The 18944-nt window shown below is 40.5% G+C and overlaps 1 protein-coding gene and 1 gene segment (V, D, J or C); one reads left to right on the plus strand and one right to left on the minus strand.

The window, feature by feature from the left end:
* The window catches only part of LOC122886875, a 122779-nt gene that overhangs the window by 95588 nt on the left and 8247 nt on the right, over window positions 1–18944 (minus strand). The window contains exons 2-3 of one of the 3 annotated variants that reach the window (XM_044219657.1): window positions 14708–15298; window positions 10341–10390 (exon numbers count right to left, since the gene is read on the minus strand). The gene's annotated coding sequence lies outside the window, so the exon portion shown is untranslated. Of the gene's footprint in view, window positions 1–10340; window positions 10391–14707; window positions 15299–17713; window positions 17733–18944 lie in introns of those variants that run through there. The other 2 variants (XM_044219658.1, XM_044219656.1) reach the window with 2 other exon arrangements.
* Window positions 4124–5212, plus strand: LOC122886913. The segment is given in 2 exon segments: window positions 4124–4376; window positions 4659–5212. Coding segments are annotated over 2 exon segments (429 nt in total).

Below are 18944 nucleotides of genomic sequence, written 5' to 3' on the forward strand. Positions count from 1 at the left end.
GTTTCTGTCCAGAGAGTAACACTGTACAGCTGACATTTTCCACTGTCTTCTCCTCTCAGCCTCATGAACAATGTTAGTCTAATGGCTACATTTTCTCTACTTTTTCCAGGACTAATAGCTGGAGACAAAATCTCTCCTGTAGAAGATAAAGTCAGTAAAAGAGAAGGAGAATCTGTCACACTCACATGTGAATATGAGACAACTGAAGACTATATTTACCTTCACTGGTACAGACATCATTCTGAAGTGTAGAAGAGGCTGTACAAAAACCTGAACACAGATATCTGACTGCTCTTCAAAGAGGAGGGAAGTGGGATTCAAACCTCAGCTTCATATCAGATGGATTCTGCTAATTCCTGTTTTATCAGAGTCACTGTGGTTACAGCTGCTAATGAAACACTGTGGGAGGGTTCACATGAACAGCAAATCCACATCAATGAGAAACCAACTGGATGATGCTTCAAACACCTCCATGGAAACAGAAAGTATATAAATACATAAATAACTGGTGATCAAACACACCAAGAAAAAAAGTCTGGACTCAGTAATAATTTATATTTTTAAGCATTAAAATCTACAGCGTACATCCAGTAGTACCACATTTCACCAGTTGTTGAAGTTGTGGCAGATTTCAACCAACAGCAGCTCTTAAAATAACTCCACCAGCTTTGCTGTCGACCTGCTGGAGAAAATGACAAGTTCCAACTTTCACCTTTAAAGCAGAGTCTAATCTGTCATTTTCAATCCAAAAGACAAAACAAATATGAATAGTCTGTCTAAATATTCAGTCCTCTCAGTTCATGTATAATTTGTATCGTGAAACAAGCCAGTGACATTGTGGGGTGGAGCTGGACTCTCTGGCGGTGGTGTCAGAGAGGAGGATGCTGGCTAATCTACACGGCATCTTGGACAGTGTCTCTCACCCACTCCATGATGTGCTGGTCAAACAAAGGAGTACCTTCAGCGGAAAACTCATCCCCCCAAAAAGCACCACAGAGCGCCACAGGAAGTCATTCCTGCCCGTGGCCATCAAACTCTTAAACTCCTCCCTCTAAGTGTTAGTCTGTATGACCCTAAGTCATTAAACTGGACATTGATCATTACATCTCTGCAATACTTGAAATAATTGTGCAATATTCTGTGTAATACTCCTGTGCAATATTTTAGTTTTCCATATTTATTGATATTGATATTTGTTCATACCTCTATTACTGCTGTGCAATATCCACCGTCTCATAATAATCTTAATAGGCTATACTTAACTTGACAGTACATGCACTGTTACTTACCACTTTTTACTTATATTATTACATTGTATTATTATACCGTATTATCATCATCAACCGGTAAACCCACTTGGTACTTTACACTTGTTTTATTTTATACTTATACCCACCTGGTACTTAATTTATTTTCTGACCTGTATTATAGTGTATAATATTTTTTGCTAGTACTTTTCCCTGTGTGCACTGACGTAAAAGGTGAGCTGCTGTAACAAAGAGTTTCCCTGCGGGGATCAATAAAGTAGTAGTACTGATTCTGAGGAAGCCGCCAACCTCTTGGTATGGCCAAAACCGGGAGCCTGAACCTCATTCCACACTGAAGTGAAAACCACCTTTTAACTATGTGTGGGACTCTCCCAAACACTAATGCTACAGTTGCTTTAGGCTACAACTACAAAAGATACACAGAAAACAATAACAACAGTTACTACTTCCGTACTGACCATAGTAAACGATACCTGAGGATTTACATAAACCGCTAGCTGTATACCAAGCAGTAGCAACTATCAAATACTATACCAGAGATCCTTTGGTCCCAATGAGACCCCATTTGTTACAAACCTGGCTCAGGACCTACAACACATAGGAACAATCCACTAATGAAAGGTGAAAAGGTATTCATTAAATGAAGTATAAGAATAATATTGTTTGAGTAAAGTATTTTATAAGTAATTAATATGATTGTCATGTGTAACTGAATAGTAGTACATCGTCTAAAACTTTAACTCAGTCAGGACCTTCACATATTCTGTCAAGTGTCAGTCAGTGTTACCTTGACCACCTATCAGCTACTTCTTACCTGATGAAAATGATGTAATTTAGTGACTAGCAGCACCACAGCAGAGACAAACACACTATTTGTCAGAGTTATGAGAGGAAGGAAGGAGGGAGGGATTAAGGGAGGAGCAAAACTGTGACGCAAGTACAGAAAAGACAAACTTTCACAGTGGTGTTTCATACAAAAACCAGGCAGATTCTCTTTATCTTTAAAATGCTGTCAGTGAACTTCAGTCTGTTTGTGACTTTGCTTCTGCTCACAATAAGAGGTAGGTGAGATAATCAACATTAAAACAAATTCATTGATAAAAAACATTTCAAATCATTAAGTTACAGAGTTATTTCTTCCTTGAGGTGTCAGCTGTGAAGAACTCACTCCAGTCAAGAATGTAGAAGAGTTCTGTTTAGAAGGCAGCACTGTTACTCTGTCCTACAAATACTCCAAACAAGCAACTTCTCTTGATTATTTCTTCTGGTATTGACAATATTCAGGAAAAACACCAGAGTTCCTCCTGTCTCATTCAGGAACAGGAACATTAATAATTAATCTAATCCCGGGACTGCAGATTAAAATGCAGCAAAACCAAATCAATCTGCAGATCTCCTCTGCTGCAGTGACAGACTCTGCTGTATACTACTGTGCTGTGAGGCCCACAAATATGATAGTAAATATAATGACACACTATTACATATGATTATGATATTTAACTGGACTATTGACAAAGAAAATCACAACATTTGAATCAAGTATCTCCATGAAGTGGTCGCGGTACAGACTCAGGCTTTGACTAATTTTGTTCTTATCTTTAAAAAAGAAGTTTCTCTATTGTTCTCTCACGCTGTGTTCTTTTGGTGTACCACAGGGTTCAATCCTAGGTCCTCTCATTTTCTATTTACATGTTGCCTTTAGATCAAATGATCTTTAAAACACATCATCAGTTTCCATTGTGTTACTGACAATATGTGACGATAGATTCCATTAAAATTCAGTAATTATGGCAGCTGGTTTATAACATGTGAAGTGCTGGTGTTCCAGACCTTCCTACAATTGAGTGAGTCTAGAACTGAGATCATTTTACTTGCCTCTACAATTCTGGAAACCAGGTGAAGTCAAATCTTGCTAAAGTGTCTGTTGATGTTAAGCTTACTGCTCATAGTCTGGGTAAAATATTTGACACTGAGATTTTCTTTCATTATCAGCTGACGTAAGAAGTCATGAAAAAAAGTTTTCTCAACTTTAGAAGCAGAAATTAGGTCCTTCTTGTGTTTTTAAACCCTGAAAAGGTGATCGTTCTTTAGATCATTGCAGCTACCTTTCTGTAACTACCATTATGAAAAACACTAAAAAACATCTTCCCACCTCCAGCTGGTACAACATGCTGCTACCAGTCTGTTAACCAGGAGGAAGTGTAACTGAGAGAAGTGAAAATACAGAGCTACGAGGAGACGGAGAGATTCAGGGAGGAGCTGAGCTGTTACTGAACTATAGAAGAGAGAGGAACTTCCATATTCAGCAGAGTTCAATACACAAACCAGAAACATTACCTTTATTCAACATGCTGTCACTGGACTATTATGGACTTTCTCTACTGTTACTATCCATTCTAACAGGTGTGTTAGATTATGCAGCAAGAAAACGTTTAATTCCAATAACATCTGAACGTGAATCATTTATTGAGACTTTAACAACATGAAATAACAGAGTTATCTCTTCCTTCAGGTGTCAGCTGTGAAGAACTCACTCCAGTCAAGAGTGATGAGTCCAGTTTAGAAGGCAGCACTGTTACTCTGTCCTACAAATACTCCAAAAAAGCAACTGCTAGTGATTATTTCTTCTGGTATCGACAACATCCAGGAAAACCACCAGAGTTCCTCATCTCTCACTTGGGAACACAAAATGCAACAAAGTCTGGACTGTCTGTTAAAGTGAGTGAGGATAAAACCCGAATGGATCTGCAGATCTCCTCTGCTGCAGTGACAGACTCTGCTCTGTACTACTGTGCTGTGAGGCCCACAGTGACAGCAAACCCACAGTCTCTGTACAAAAACACAAGCTGACACACTGACAAGCTGCTGGAAGCCTTTTTTCCACACTGTTGTACTGAAGTTTTGACCTCCACTAGAGGGCGACATTATCAAGTAGGCGGTGCACTACTTCTGCACTGTGTTCAACCATTGTGTCAATAATAACTGCTGCTGTGAAGAGAAGAATTCTCAGACTGAATGTTGAACAGCAGCTAGTTTCTCCTGTTGATTTAAACCTTGTTGTAGAGATGGAACATTGGCTGTGGATTATTCTTGCTGCTCTTTTCTTTGGTAAGACAGAAAGCACAACATGTTTCCCCTCAACAGTTTTCAGCATATAACTGCGCTATCAGTACTTTCAATGTTCAGTATGAAGAGAAGCAAAATGTGATTTCTGTTGGCATTGACTATCTTCTAAACAACTAGTTATATGGTTTAATCTGACATCAGAGTCAAAATCAGAACTATTCTGACTCTCTGGCTAGGTAACTCTTTAAACCTGCTGACTGTTCTCCTTTAATCAATCATCTTTAATGATTCAGCTCTTCCTCTGTATGTTCTCTTCTTCCCCAGAGTGTAAAGGAGAAGACAGAGTGATCCAGCCAACAGGACATGTCATTGCTACTGATGGAGACACAGTGACACTTGGCTGTACATTTGATAACAGTGACCCAGGTCCCACTTTGTTCTGGTACAAACAGGATGGAGACAACAGCCCCAAATTCATACTGAGCCGCTTTAAACTGGACCAAGGGAACACACCAGACGAGTTTAAGGAGAGATTTTCATCCACACTGGATTCCACCTTAAAATCAGTTCCTCTGAAGATCCAGAAGCTTCAGCTGTCTGACTCTGCTGTGTACTACTGTGCTCTGCAGCCCACAGTGACAGGAAACACCAAGACTCTGTACAAAAACCTTTGGAGCAAAGACAACAGAATACTCCACAATGTCCACTAGAGGGAGTCACACACTGTTAACCTTCAGTGATATGTGATGATACAGTCTAGAATCATGGATGCCTCCTCCACTAGATGTTCCCTCAGTTATATATACAGCCTTTATTTAATCAGGTCGTCTCACTGAGATCAGACAGACCTGAGTACAGCAGGTAGAGAGAAACAAAAGCTAAAGGACATACAGCAGCAGAGACAGTCGCAGATCTGAAGATGAAAGTTTATATTATATCATCTGGTCTTATGGAGATGGTGGTGGAGAGCGCTGTCTTACACGTTGGTCCAAAACCTTCCACAGGTGTGAAACTGGGCCGCAGCATTTTATTCACATCGTTTTCATCCTCACCAAACCGTTCAGTGAGCCCTGCTGCACCGAAGCAGCTGCATCTGATGTGTTTCTCCTCTCTTTTATTCAGCCTTTTCCTTTACTTTGGCCCCCCGTCTGTAGCAGGAAGCAATGCAGGAGCCACCCATGGTTGCATCAATTCATGGGTCATTTTCAGATGACACTGCTACGCTCAGTTTACTCACAAGCAACTCCAACATTACCAGCTATAAAGCTGAAGCTGACCAGTTCGTGGACTGGGGTTCACATTGATAGTTACCTCGGCTGAAACACTCATGTTGCAAGTTTCTGTGTGAAAATCCATCGGTCAGCTTTAAGGCTCAAATATTTAGTCTGGTTTACGACGGCTAAGAAGATTATAGGAACACCCACACCCCTCAACCCCCAAGACACTTTTGAGCAGTCTAGGCCTACTACTCGGCAGGCCAACAGGATTTTAGCTGACGCACCTATCCTAGTGGTGCTGAAAAATGGAAAATATTATACAACAAAAGAAAATGTCTAAATATTCTCCCAGAAGTGACTTCTTTCTTTGGTCCAACATCTGTAACAGGCCTGACGACGACTGCACCTGCATCACTGTCACAGCATACTAGCAAACAACTGGGGCTAGCGATACCAGAGATTCTGCTAATCATAACAATGGAACTGAAAATCCTTCTACATAAACAGATGGCGATCATGATAAACAAGCACCACACAATGACACTCCTACAACTGAGACAGGTGAGGGAGATGCCACCACCAGACTGGGACAAGGCCCCACTAGCATATTACTTATTTACTACAACACATATTAATATTATTGCTACCATTACATTAATATTATGTGGAATTTGCATTGTGCTACTGCATTTTCTCTCTCTCTCTCTCTCTCTCTGATGGTTGCCCACCCTGAGTGTGGTTCTGCTCGAGGTTTCTGCCTGTTAAAGGAAGTTTTTCCTTGCCACTGTCACCAAGTGCTTGCTCATGGGGGGATTTGTTGGGTCTCTGTAAATAATATTATAAAAAGAGTACGGTCTGGGCGGGTTAATGGGGTGCAGAAGACGGTGCTGGTTATTGACAAAAAAGAACTGTTCATGCCATGCACCAGCTACAGTCAAAACCTAGTCATGGTGGATGCTGCAGTATCAACAGTGGAGTCTTTGAGCTTCTTTGGGGTGCTGCAACATCTATACATAAACTTCAGCGCATTGACACAGAGATGGGAGCTTTTCAAGGCTAAAATCCCACTTTTTGATCATTTTAATTTATGTAAAGTGTCTCTGAGTACCCTGAAAAGAACTCTATAAATAAAATGCATCATTATTATTATTATTATTATTATTAGGTGACGGTGAAACTGTGTCTGCAGCCAGAGGCCTGGAATAGGGGATCATGTCATTCCTGCTGACCTTTATTATCTGGTACAACGTTTTACATGAGGTGAATCGTGCCAGAAAGCTGCTCCAGAGCTCACATGTGGGAATCGATATGCGGCAGTATGAGGTCAAATATGTTCTGAAATTCCTCATGGAATACAGAGAGAACGGCCTTTCATCCACCCAAACAGATACCAGTAACATAGGTGAGGAGAATGGGATGCCAATGGTCTTTCCTACTGCACGTATCCGAAAACCAAAACGCCAGTTCCAGTGTGAGTCCCAAAATGCAGATCCTTCTCTGACAGTGACATCCACTGAACAGTTCAGGAGAGATGTTTTCCTTCCACTAGTGGACTCTGCCATCACAGGCAGTAGCGAGCTGATGGAGTCTTCATTTATGGAAGAGAGGAAATGAAAAAGGCCATCCAAAGTCGCACACTGAAAGACAGCTGCGTAAACATGAAGGGAACACTTGGCGATGTGGATGATGAGGACCTCTTGGTGAGATGTTGGCTGCAGTCAGTGCTGTGAAAGACACCACTGGCCTGCAGATTCTTAGCTATATTTACAGCAACAATTTAGTTGAACTTGATCCCAACCTCAGCCTTGCTCTGACTCATGGTACGAGGGCCTGTGACTGTAGCTACTGGAGAGAGAAACGTTTCTCACGCCTAAAGCGCATCAAAATGCATCTGAGGTCAACCATGCTCCAGGAGCATCTGTCATCTCTTGCTCAGATTTCAATGGAGCATGAGGTAACAAGCTCCTTGAAGTTCCTTGAAGAACCTCCTCCAAGAACTCAGACATTCGTCAATGCTCTTAGAGGGGCCTGCAAGAACTTTTAGGATTCCTCAGTATGAAATCTGGTTCCTCAAAGAACCCATTTGAATTAAGTTTCCTAGATGGTAGCTGTCAAGGTTCTGACTCAGCATCTGTCAAGTACATAGGATCCAGTCTGGAAATTAAAATTTTTGTAAAACAATCACAGTCCATAAAATAATTTACAGAACCAAACAAATTCATGAATGACCAAGTTATGATCAACCATGAAACTACACTAACTACTAGGGAGAATTTGACAGATGCAAACAATCTTCGCCTTTGAAGCTTAAAATCAACTTTGAAGGTGATTTACTTTTGTAAAGTCCTCTCATGATTTGATAAGTCCTCAAATGTGACACTAATGTAAAAATGTGAATGATATTGTTTGAGTAAAGTATTTAATAAGTAATTCATATGGTTGTCATGTGTAATTGAATAGTAGTACATCGTCTGAGTAAAGATTTAACTCAGTCAGGACCTTCACATGTTCTGTCAAGTGTCAGTCAGTGTTACCTTATCAGCTACTTCTTACCTGATGGAAATGATGTAATTTAGTGACTAGCAGCACCACAGCAGAGACAAACACACTATTTATCAGAGATGTGAGAGGAAGGAGGGAGGGATTAAGGGAGGAGAAAAACTGTGACTCAAGTACAGAAAAGACACAAGCTTTCACAGTGGTGTTTCATACAAAAACCAGGCAGATTCTCTTTATCTTTAAGATGCTGTCAGTGAACTTCAGTCTGTTTGTGACTTTGTTTCTGCTCACAATAAGAGGTAGGTGAGATAATCGACATTAAAACAGATTAATTGATAAAAACTTTCAAATCATTAAGTTATAGTTATTTCTTCCTTCAGGTGTCAGCTGTGAAGAACTCACTCCAGATAACGATGAAGAGTCCAGTTTAGAAGGCAGCACTGTTACTCTGTCCTACAAATACTCCAAACAAGCAACTGCTCTTGATTATTTCTTCTGGTATCGACAATATCCAGGAAAACCACCAGATTTCCTCATCTCTCATTCAGGAAAAGGAACATTATTAAAGAATCTAATCCCGAGACTGCAGATTAAAGTGGAGCAAAACCAAATCAATCTGCAGATCTCCTCTGCCGCAGTGACTGACTCTGCTCTGTACTACTGTGCTGTGAGGCCCACAGTGACAGGAAACACCAAGACTCTGTACAAAAACCTTTGGAGCAAAGAGAATACTCCACAACGTCCACTAGAGGGAGTCACACACTGTTAACCTTCAATGTATTTTATGATACAGTCTGGACTCTCATGAGACACAGCTGTGATTTAGAGCTTCAGAAATGAATCTAATTTGACGTATGCGTCTCCTCCTCCTTCTTGGCAGAGAACTGTTTGATTCCAGCTGTGAACATCAGACCAAACAACTTACAAAATTTTTCACACTGAACATTAAAGTGACAGCATTTCACCTCCGTCAACATGGAAAAACTCGCTGCAGTTTTGTTCTTTTTCACTCTCGTAGGTACGTATGTTTCTGACAAGAAAGCCTGAAATACGAAGACATTTTCAAAGCATCACAGATCCCGTTTGGATATTGTTTTATATGAAGTTCAGAACTGAACTTTTCAAAGATTTAGATGTTATAACTTCATCACTAATAACTGCTCACTAAACTGTTTAACAGCATCATTTGTTTTAACAGAAAAATGTCATTGTGTGCTGTTTTTCAAATGAAGGATTTCTCCCTTTGGAACAGAACTCTAAATATAACATGTTTCCCTCACTAGGTAACACCTTGGAAGATGATATTACTGCCAGCAGAGCTGAAGTGTTTTCATCAGAGGGCCGTAGTGTTACTCTGTCCTGTAACTATTCTGTTAAAGCCAATAATCTCCAGTGGTATCGACAGGATCCTGGATCAGCTCCTCAGTTCCTTCTCCTGATCACTGATACCAAAGAGCCTTCAGTGCTGAAAGCAAAACCTCCACACCCTCGACTGACTGTTAAACTGAATGAGGAGAGAAATCGAGTGGATCTGCAGATCTCCTCTGCTGCAGTGACTGACTCTGCTGTGTACTACTGTGCTCTGCAGCCCACAGTGACAGGAAACACCAAGACTCTGTACAAAAACCTTTGGAGCAAAGACAACAGAATACTCCACAACATCCACTAGAGGGAGTCACACACTGTTACACCAATACGTTCATTGAACTGATGAGAGGAACTGAAAAAATAACATCAAGAGGTGATTGGCCCCGCCCATTGAGCTTCAACTCAACCAATGACATTATTTCTTACTCATTCTACTGCAGTGGAAGAACATTGCTCATCTGCTGTCTGTCTGGCTTTAACAACTCCAAAGACATGTTGCTTTACCTCATTTTACTTTTCTCTCACTTTACAGGTGAGTTTAAGAACAGAGATTTAAGTTTTGGTTAACCTTCTGCATTAACCAGATATACACAACCTGTATTTCAGAACTTTTCTCATTTCTTTGCTCTGAAAAACTGCACACCATGTTTTCATCATCTTGTAAAAATGAGTTAATGGAGTTCTACTTGTTTTGTATTTTGCTGTTTCTGTCCACAGAGTAACACTGTACAGCTGACATTTTCCACTGTCTTCTCCTCTCAGCCTCATGATCAATGTTAGTCTAATGGCTTCATTTTCTCTACTTTTTCCAGGACTAATATCTGGAGACAAAATCTCTCCTGTAGGAGATGAAGTCAGTAAAAGAGAAGGAGAATCTGTCACACTCACATGTGAATATGAGACAACTTACAACAATATTTACCTTCACTGGTACAGACATCATTCTGACCTTCAGGCACCTCAGTTTATACTCTGGAAAGGAGAAAAATTCACTTCACCTACTTCCCTCCTCTTTGAAGAGAAGGGAAGTACGGGAGAATTTTTATATAACTCACCCGTTTATATTATATTAACGCTTAAAGTTATGCATAATTAAGGGCGTGGCTGCTTTGAGTGACAGGTGGGGGCCGTCAGAGGGGGCTGGTTTCAGCAACCAGGCTTCATTCGGCCCGCCTTAGCTCCACCCATCCACCCACTTTAGTATTAGCCGGGCGGCGGCAGAGTCAGGCACTGCACTGCACGGCAGGAGCCACCACACTTATACTTCATACAGTCTGTGGTTTATATATTTTGTTTTAGTTTTACAAAGAAAGGATTCAATGAGACATAAAGAAAGCTGGAAAAACAAGGAAACTAACTAAAGAACATAAACGTATTCAAACCTCAGGTCTGTATTGGATCAACTATGTTAGCTATCTGTCTAGTTTGGCACGGAGTCGTCAGACGAGATTAGTATACCTAAATATGAAATGATTTTAAAAATATCCCAAAAATATGATAGTAAATATAATGACACACTATTACATATGATTATCATATTTAACTGGACTAGTGAAAAAAAAAAAAATCAATCACACAATTTGAATCAAGTATCTCCATAAAGTGGTCGCAACACAGACTCAGGTTTTGATTACTTTTGTTCTTATCTTTAAAAAAGAAGTTTCTCTGTTGTTCTCTCAGGCTGTGATTTCTTGTGGTGTACCACAGGGTTCAATCCTAGGTCCTCACATTTTCTATTTACATGTTGCCTTTACATCAAATTATGTTTAAACACATCATCAGTTTCCAATGTGTTACTGACAATATGTGATGATTGATTCTATTAAAATCCAGTAATTATGGAAGCTGGTTTATAACATGTGATGTGCTGGTGTTCCAGACCTTCCTACAATTGAGTGAGTCTAGAACTGAGATCATTTTACTTGCCTCTACAATTCTGGGAACCAGGTGAAATCAAATCTTGCTAAAGTGTCTGCTGATGTTCAACTTACTGCTCATAGTCTGGGTAAAATATTTGACACTGAGATTTTCTTTCATTATCAGCTGACGTAAGAAGTCATAAAAAAATGTTTTCTCAACTTTAGAAGCAGAAATTAGGTTCTTCTTGTGTTTTTAAACCCTGAAAAGGTGTTTTATTCTTTAGATCATTGCAGCTACCTTTCTGTAATGAAAAACACAAAAAAACATCTTCCCACCTCCAGCTGGTACAACATGCTGCTACCAGTCTGTTAACCAGGAGGAAGTGTAACTGAGAGAAGTGAAAATACAGAGCTACGAGGAGACGGAGAAATTCAGGGAGGAGCTGAGCTGTTACTGAACTATAGAAGAGAGAGGAACTTCCACATTCAGCAGAATTCAATACACAAACCAGAAACATTACCTTTATTCAAAATGCTGTCACTGGACTATTATGGACTGTCTCTACTGTTACTATCCATTCTAACAGGTGTGTTATGCAGCAAGAAAACGTTTAATTCCAATAACATCTGAACGTGAATCATTTATTGAGACTTTAACAACATGAAATAACAAAGTTATCTCTTCCTTCAGGTATCAGCTGTGAAGAACTCACTCTAGTCAAGAATGAAGAGTTCAGTTTAGAAGGCAGCACTGTTACTCTGTCCTACACATACTCCAAAGCTGCTACTTATACTGATTATTTCTTCTGGTATCGACAATATCCAGGAAAACCACCAGAGTTCCTCATACTTCACTTGGGAACACAAAATGCAAAAAAGTCTGGACTGTCTGTTAAAGTAAGTGAGGATAAAACCCGAATGGATCTGCAGATCTCCTCTGCTGCAGTGACAGACTCTGCTCTGTACTATTGTGCTGTGAGGCCCACAGTGACAGCAAACCCACAGTCTCTGTACAAAAACACAAGCTGACACACTGACAAGCTGCTGGAAGCCTTTTTTCCACACTGTTGTACTGAAGTTTTGACCTCCACTAGAGGGCGACATTATCAAGTAGGCGGTGCACTACTTCTGCACTGTGTTCAACCGTTGTGTCAATAATAACTGCTGCTGTGAAGAGAACAATTCTCAGACTGAATGTTGAACAGCAGCTAGTTTCTCCTGTTGATTTAAACCTTGTTGTAGAGATGGAACATTGGCTGTGGTTTATTCTTGCTGCTCTTTTCTTTGGTAAGACAGAAAGCACAACATGTTTCTCCTCAACAGTTTTCAGCATATAACTGAGCTATCAGTACTTTCAATGTTCAGTATGAAGAGAAGCAAAACGTAATTTCTGTTGGCATCGACAATCTTCGAAATAACTAGTTATATGGTTTAATCTGACATCAGAGACAAAATCACAACTTTTCTGACTCTCTGGCTAGGTAACTCTTTAAACCTGCTGACTGTTCTCCTTTAATCAATCATCTTTATTGATTCAGCTCTTCCTCTGCATGTTCTCTTCTTCCCCAGAGTGTAAAGGAGAAGACATAGTGATCCAGCCAACAGGAGATGTCATTGCTACTGAAGGAGACACAGTTACACTTGGCTGTACATTTGAGTCAAGTTACCCAAATAATAATCTCTTCTGGTACAAACAGGATGGAGACAACAGCCCCAAATTCATACTGAGTCGAATTAAACTGGACGAAGGGAACACACCAGACGAGTTTAAGGAGAGATTTTTGTCCACACTGGATTCCACCTTAAAATCAGTTCCTCTGAAGATCCAGAAGCTTCAGCTGTCTGACTCTGCTGTGTACTACTGTGCTCTGCGGCCCACAGTGACAGGAAACACCAAGACTCTGTACAAAAACCTTTGGAGCAAAGACAACAGAATACTCCACAACGTCCACTAGAGGGAGTCACACACTGTTAAACCAATACGTTCATTGAACTGATGAGAGGAACTGAAAAAATAACATCAAGAGGTGATTGGCCCCGCCCATTGAGCTTCAACTCAACCAATGACATTACTTCTTACTCATTCTACTGCAGTGGAAGAACATTGCTCATCTGCTGTCTGTCTGGCTTTAACAACTCCAAAGACATGTTGCTTTACCTCTTTTTACTTTTCTCTCACTTTACAGGTGAATTTAAGAACAGAGATTTTAGTTTTGTTTAACCTGCTGCATTAACCAGATATACACAACCTGTATTTCAGAACTTTTCTCATTTCTTTGCTCTGAAAAACTGCACATCATGTTTTCATCATCTTGTAAAAATGAGTTAATGGAAATGTAATTTTTTATGCATTTTGCTGTTTCTGTCCACAGAGTAACACTGTACAGCTGACATTTTCCACTGTCTTCTCCTCTCAGCCTCATGAACAATGTTAGTCTAACGGCTTCATTTTCTCTACTTTTTCCAGGACTAATATCTGGAGACAAAATCTCTCCTGTAGGAGATGAAGTCAGTAAAAGAGAAGGAGAATCTGTCACACTCACATGTGAATATGAGACAACTGAAGACTATATTTACCTTCACTGGTACAGACATCATTCTGACCTTCAGGCACTTCAGTTTATACTCTTGAAAGGAGCAAGATCATGGAGCAGTTACGAATACATCCCTGATAATCGATATGGATCTGAAACATCACAAACATCAACTGAACTGACCATCACAGGCCTAACTCTGGCAGACACAGCTCTCTACTACTGTGCTCTAGACACACAGTGATACAAAGTGTAGAAGAGGCTGTACAAAAACCTGAACACAGATATCTGACTGCTCTTCAAAGAGGAGGGAAGTGGGATTCAAACCACAGCTTCATATCAGATGGATTCTGCTAATTCCTGTTTTATCAGAGTCACTGTGGTTACAGCTGCTAATAAAACACTGTGGGAGGGTTCACATGAGCAGCAAATCCACATCGATGAGAAACCAACTGGATGATGCTTCAAACACAAGACTCCATGGAAACAGAGAGTATATAAATACATAAATAACTGCTGATCTAACACACCAAGAAAAAAAGTCTGAACTCAGTAATAATTTATATTTTCAGGCATTAAAATCTACAGTGTACATCCAGTAGTACCACAGTTCACCAGTTGAAGAGTAAAAGTGGCAGATTTCAATCAACGGCAGCTCTTAAAATAACTCCACCAGCTTTGCTGTCGACCTGACACTGCTGGAGAAAATTACAAGTTCCAACTTTCACCTTTAAAGCAGAGTCTAATCTGTCATTTTCAATCTAAAATACAAAACAAATAGAAAAAGTCTGATTCTGTCTAAATATTCAGTCCCCTCAGTTCATGTATAATTTGTATGGTGAAACTAATTAAGAGGCAGCAGCAGTTTCAGAATCATCAGCAGCTTTAATACTTACAGGTAAAAGTTCCAGTTGTACAACAGAAGACGTCTCAGCTGAATCGACCAGCGACGACTACATGCAGGATGAGGTAACACTGTCTAAAGGAAAACGCAGGTTAAAGACACTATGTGTAGGTTTTTAAAACCTGCCTCTTTGCTGCCCCCCAGTGGTAGCAAACAACCAGGGGACACTGAGATGAATACGCTGAAAGCAACAAAATGGGCCCCATTTTTTCTGTAACTGAGCACAAACACAAGTTCAACCTCCTGCCACACCTTGGTGTGACCAACTAATTATTACTATTCTGGAGTCCATCGAACGCAGCACAAACCTGGTGCAGCGCAGCACGTTGAGTTTAGGTTGGAAGAAAGGCTGAATACAGTATTTGCCCTGATTAGTTTCACCTGTCTCTCATTTTCTCCCCTCACCTGAGTGTATTTATTTCTGTCATTTTCTCCACTTTTTCCAGGACTAATATCTGGAGACAAAATCTCTCCTGTAGGAGATTAAGTCAGTAAAAGAGAAGGAGAATCTGTCACACTCACATGTGAATATGAGACAACTGAAGACTATATTTACCTTCACTGGTACAGACATCATTCTGACCTTAAATCTGTGTATTTAAGTTTGTGTGCTTCCTTTGTTCTTTTGTCAGATCGTCTTCATCAGTTTGTGTCAAGTGTTCCAGCCCTTCTCCAGTGTTTCATGTGTTTATTGGACATTGTTCCTTAGATAGTATTCCTTGGACTTTTGCTCATTTATGGACTTTTGCATTTTGGGCAGAATAACAAAAAGCAATAACAATACAAAATAAATAACAATATTTACAATAATATTAAGATATAAATTTATATTTTTAATATATATGTCTGTGGTGGCCAGTGCCATCCTGTACGCTGTTGCACGCTGGGGCAGCAGGCTGAGGGTAGCGGACGCTATATTAGTTTTCCCATGTTAGTTTTTCTTATTTATTGTTATTGATATTATATACCTCTATTACTCTCGACAGTACATGCACCTCTGCTTATTATTTATTACTTATTTTATTACATTGTATTATTATACTGTATTATCATCATCAACCGGTAAACCCACTTGGTACTTCACACTTAGTTTATCTTATACTTATACCCACCTGATACTTAATTTATTTTCTGACCTGTTTTTAGAGTGTTTTTATAGTGTATCATATTTTTTGCTAGTACTTTCTCCTGTGTGCACTGACGTAAAGGCGAGCTGCTGTAACAAAGAGTTTCCCCTACGGGGATCAATAAAGTATTTCTGATTCTGATTCTGATACTTGAATAACTGTGCAATATTCTGTGTATTATTCCCGTGCAATATTTAGTTTTCCTAAGTTAGTTTCCTATTTATTGATATTGATACTATAATACCTTCATTACTGCTGTGCAATATCTTAATGATCTCAATAAGTTACACTTAACTTGACAGTACATGCACCACTACTTATTACTTATATTATTACATTATTACATTGTATTTTTATACTGTATTATCATCATCAACCAGTAAACCCACTTGGTACTTCACACTTATTTTATCGTATACTTATACCCACCTGGTACTTCATTTATTTTCTGACCTGTTTTTATAGTGTTTTTATAGTGTATTGTATTATATTTTTTGCTAGTACTTTCTCCTGTGTGCACTGACGTAAAGACGAGCTGCTGTAACAAAGAGTTTCCCTTCGGGGATCAATAAAGTATTTCTGATTCTGATTCTGATATATAAAATATGAAAATTAGAAAAGAAATGTATGTTGTGTCTATGGCACTTATATGTGTGTGCATGAGATGATCGTGCCGCTTGGTAACCTTTGACTCTGCAGCCCAGCTTACACTCCCCAGACCCATGAGTATGTGGAACTTAATTGTTGGCCCTGGTGAGATCAGTGTTAACAAGCCTGTTGGCCTGAGGAAAGAAACTCTGTCTCAGTCTTTCTGTTTTGGCTGCGTGACTGCAGAGGCGCTTGCCTGACCACAACAGCTGGAGCAGTCTGTTGTTGGGGTGCTGAGGATCCTTCATGATCCTTCAGGCCCTGTTTCTGCACCTCTTGGTGTGTAAGTCCTGCAGGGAGGGGAGTGTATTCCTTGATGGTCAGGAAATCCAAGATCCGAGCACACAGGGGGGTGTTCAGTCCCAGTTCAATCAGCTTACCAGCAAGTCTGGTGGGGACAATGGTGTTGAAAGCTGAACTGTAATCGATGAACAGCAGTCTCACATAGCCCCCCTTCTGACTGTCAAGTGTGCACTAAAGAAGTCCTGCTGGTGGAAAATGACTTTCCAAGGGCATTTGAGAGACTGCTGGAGGCAGAACATGAATTCGGCCCATCGATTAAACCAATGTTCACCAGTATTTAACCAACTCCACAGGTATTAATTACAGCCCCAAATACATGTCCATCAACATTTAAGGTACCTTGCAGACAACAATCGTTACAAATTTACCTCAATACAAAATCAATAATTACACAAATAAAGGTTTAGCAAAAAAATAATTATGACATCCAAAACAGTAACTCAAAAACCTTGTAAAAGAACATCTGTAGAATATTAATAACCAACTGGTCGAAGGGTATAATACTTTTAGAATGCGATATCATTTGAATATTAATTATAGAGCCTCCATGAGGCGTTCGAGAGCCTTTTTAACAAGATTTCTTATTTACTGGATGATGATTGTGTAAAAGTGTGTTAAAAAGAAAACCCACCAGAATAATAGAGGTTTATCTCTCTGGGCTTTAAACTGTCAAATATATTGAGGTCTGGTTTTGGTGTTGGTAACATACAGTGATGTGAGAGGAGGAATAGGTCGAGGGAGGAGCAACACTGTCAGAGCAGAGCAGAACAGAAAAGGACTCCTACTGTCAGATGCATTCAATATCTAAACCAGACAGGACACAGATACTGTCTGTAAGATGATGTCACTGCATTACTGTGTCATTTTTCAGCTTCTTCTGACCATACTAAAAGGTAGGTTAAAGCAGGAAGAATAAATACCTTTAAGGGATCTGTTTCCTAGAAACCACTGAAACAGGCCATCAGAGTTTAATATCGTCATTAACAACATTTCTCTCTTCCATCAGGTATCAGCTGTGAAGAACTCACTCCAGATAACGATGAAGAGTTCAGTTTAGAAGGCAGCACTGTTACTCTGTCCTACACATACTCCAAACAAGCAATGTGAGTTCCTCATCTCTCATTTCGGAACAGGAAGACCAATAGGTGAGTGAGGATAAAACCCAAATGGATCTGCAGATCTCCCCTGCTGCAGTGACAGACTCTGCTCTGTACTACTGTGCTCTGCAGCCCACAGTGACAGGAAACACCAAGACTCTGTACAAAAACCTCTGGAGCAAAGACAACAGAATACTCCACAACGTCCACTAGAGGGAGTCACACACTGTTAACCTTCAGTGGTTTATGATGATACAGTCTGGACTGTTTTAGAGGTGAGAATGAAACAGAAAAATGTTAATATTTCAGACAACAAAATCAGCTGATCAAAAACTTCCTCAGAATCAGTGATTAACAGAAAGTCTATTATCTACAGTGTTTAATTCTTTAAGGTGGTCATTTTAACTTTACTTCTTTTGTTATTTGGATATTTTTCACAACCATCCATCCATCCATCCATTTTCTTCCGCTTATCCGGGGCCGGGTTGCGGGGGCAGCAGTCTAAGCAGGGACTCCCAGACTTCCTTCGCTCCAGACACTTCCTCCAGCTCCTCCGGGGGGATCCCGAGGCGTTCCCAGGCCAGCCGAGAGACATAGTCCCTCCAGCGTGTCCTGGGTCTTCCCCGGGGCCTCCCGGTGGGACATGCCCAGAACACCTCCCGAGGAGGCGTCCAGGAGGCATCCGGATCAGATGCCCTAGCCACCTCAGCTGGCTCCTCTCGACGTGGAGGAGCAGCGGCTCTACTCGAGCTCCCCGTGTGACTGAGCTCCTCACCCTATCTCTAAGGGAGCGCCCAGCCACTCGGCGGAGGAAGCCCATTTCGGCCGCTTGTATCCGCGATCTTGTCCTTTCGGTCACTACCCAGAGCTCATGACCATAGGTGAGGGCAGGAGCGTAGATTGACCGATAAATCGAGAGCTTTGTCTTTCGACTCAGCTCCTTCTTCACCACAACGGTCCGATACAGCGCCCGCATCACTGCAGACGCTGTACCGATCCGCCTGTCAATCTCACGCTCCATCCGACCCTCACTCGTGAACAAGACCCCGAGATA

Source organism: Siniperca chuatsi, linkage group LG13 (genome assembly GCF_020085105.1).
Source record: "Siniperca chuatsi isolate FFG_IHB_CAS linkage group LG13, ASM2008510v1, whole genome shotgun sequence".
NCBI classification, from domain to species: domain Eukaryota; kingdom Metazoa; phylum Chordata; class Actinopteri; order Centrarchiformes; family Sinipercidae; genus Siniperca; species Siniperca chuatsi.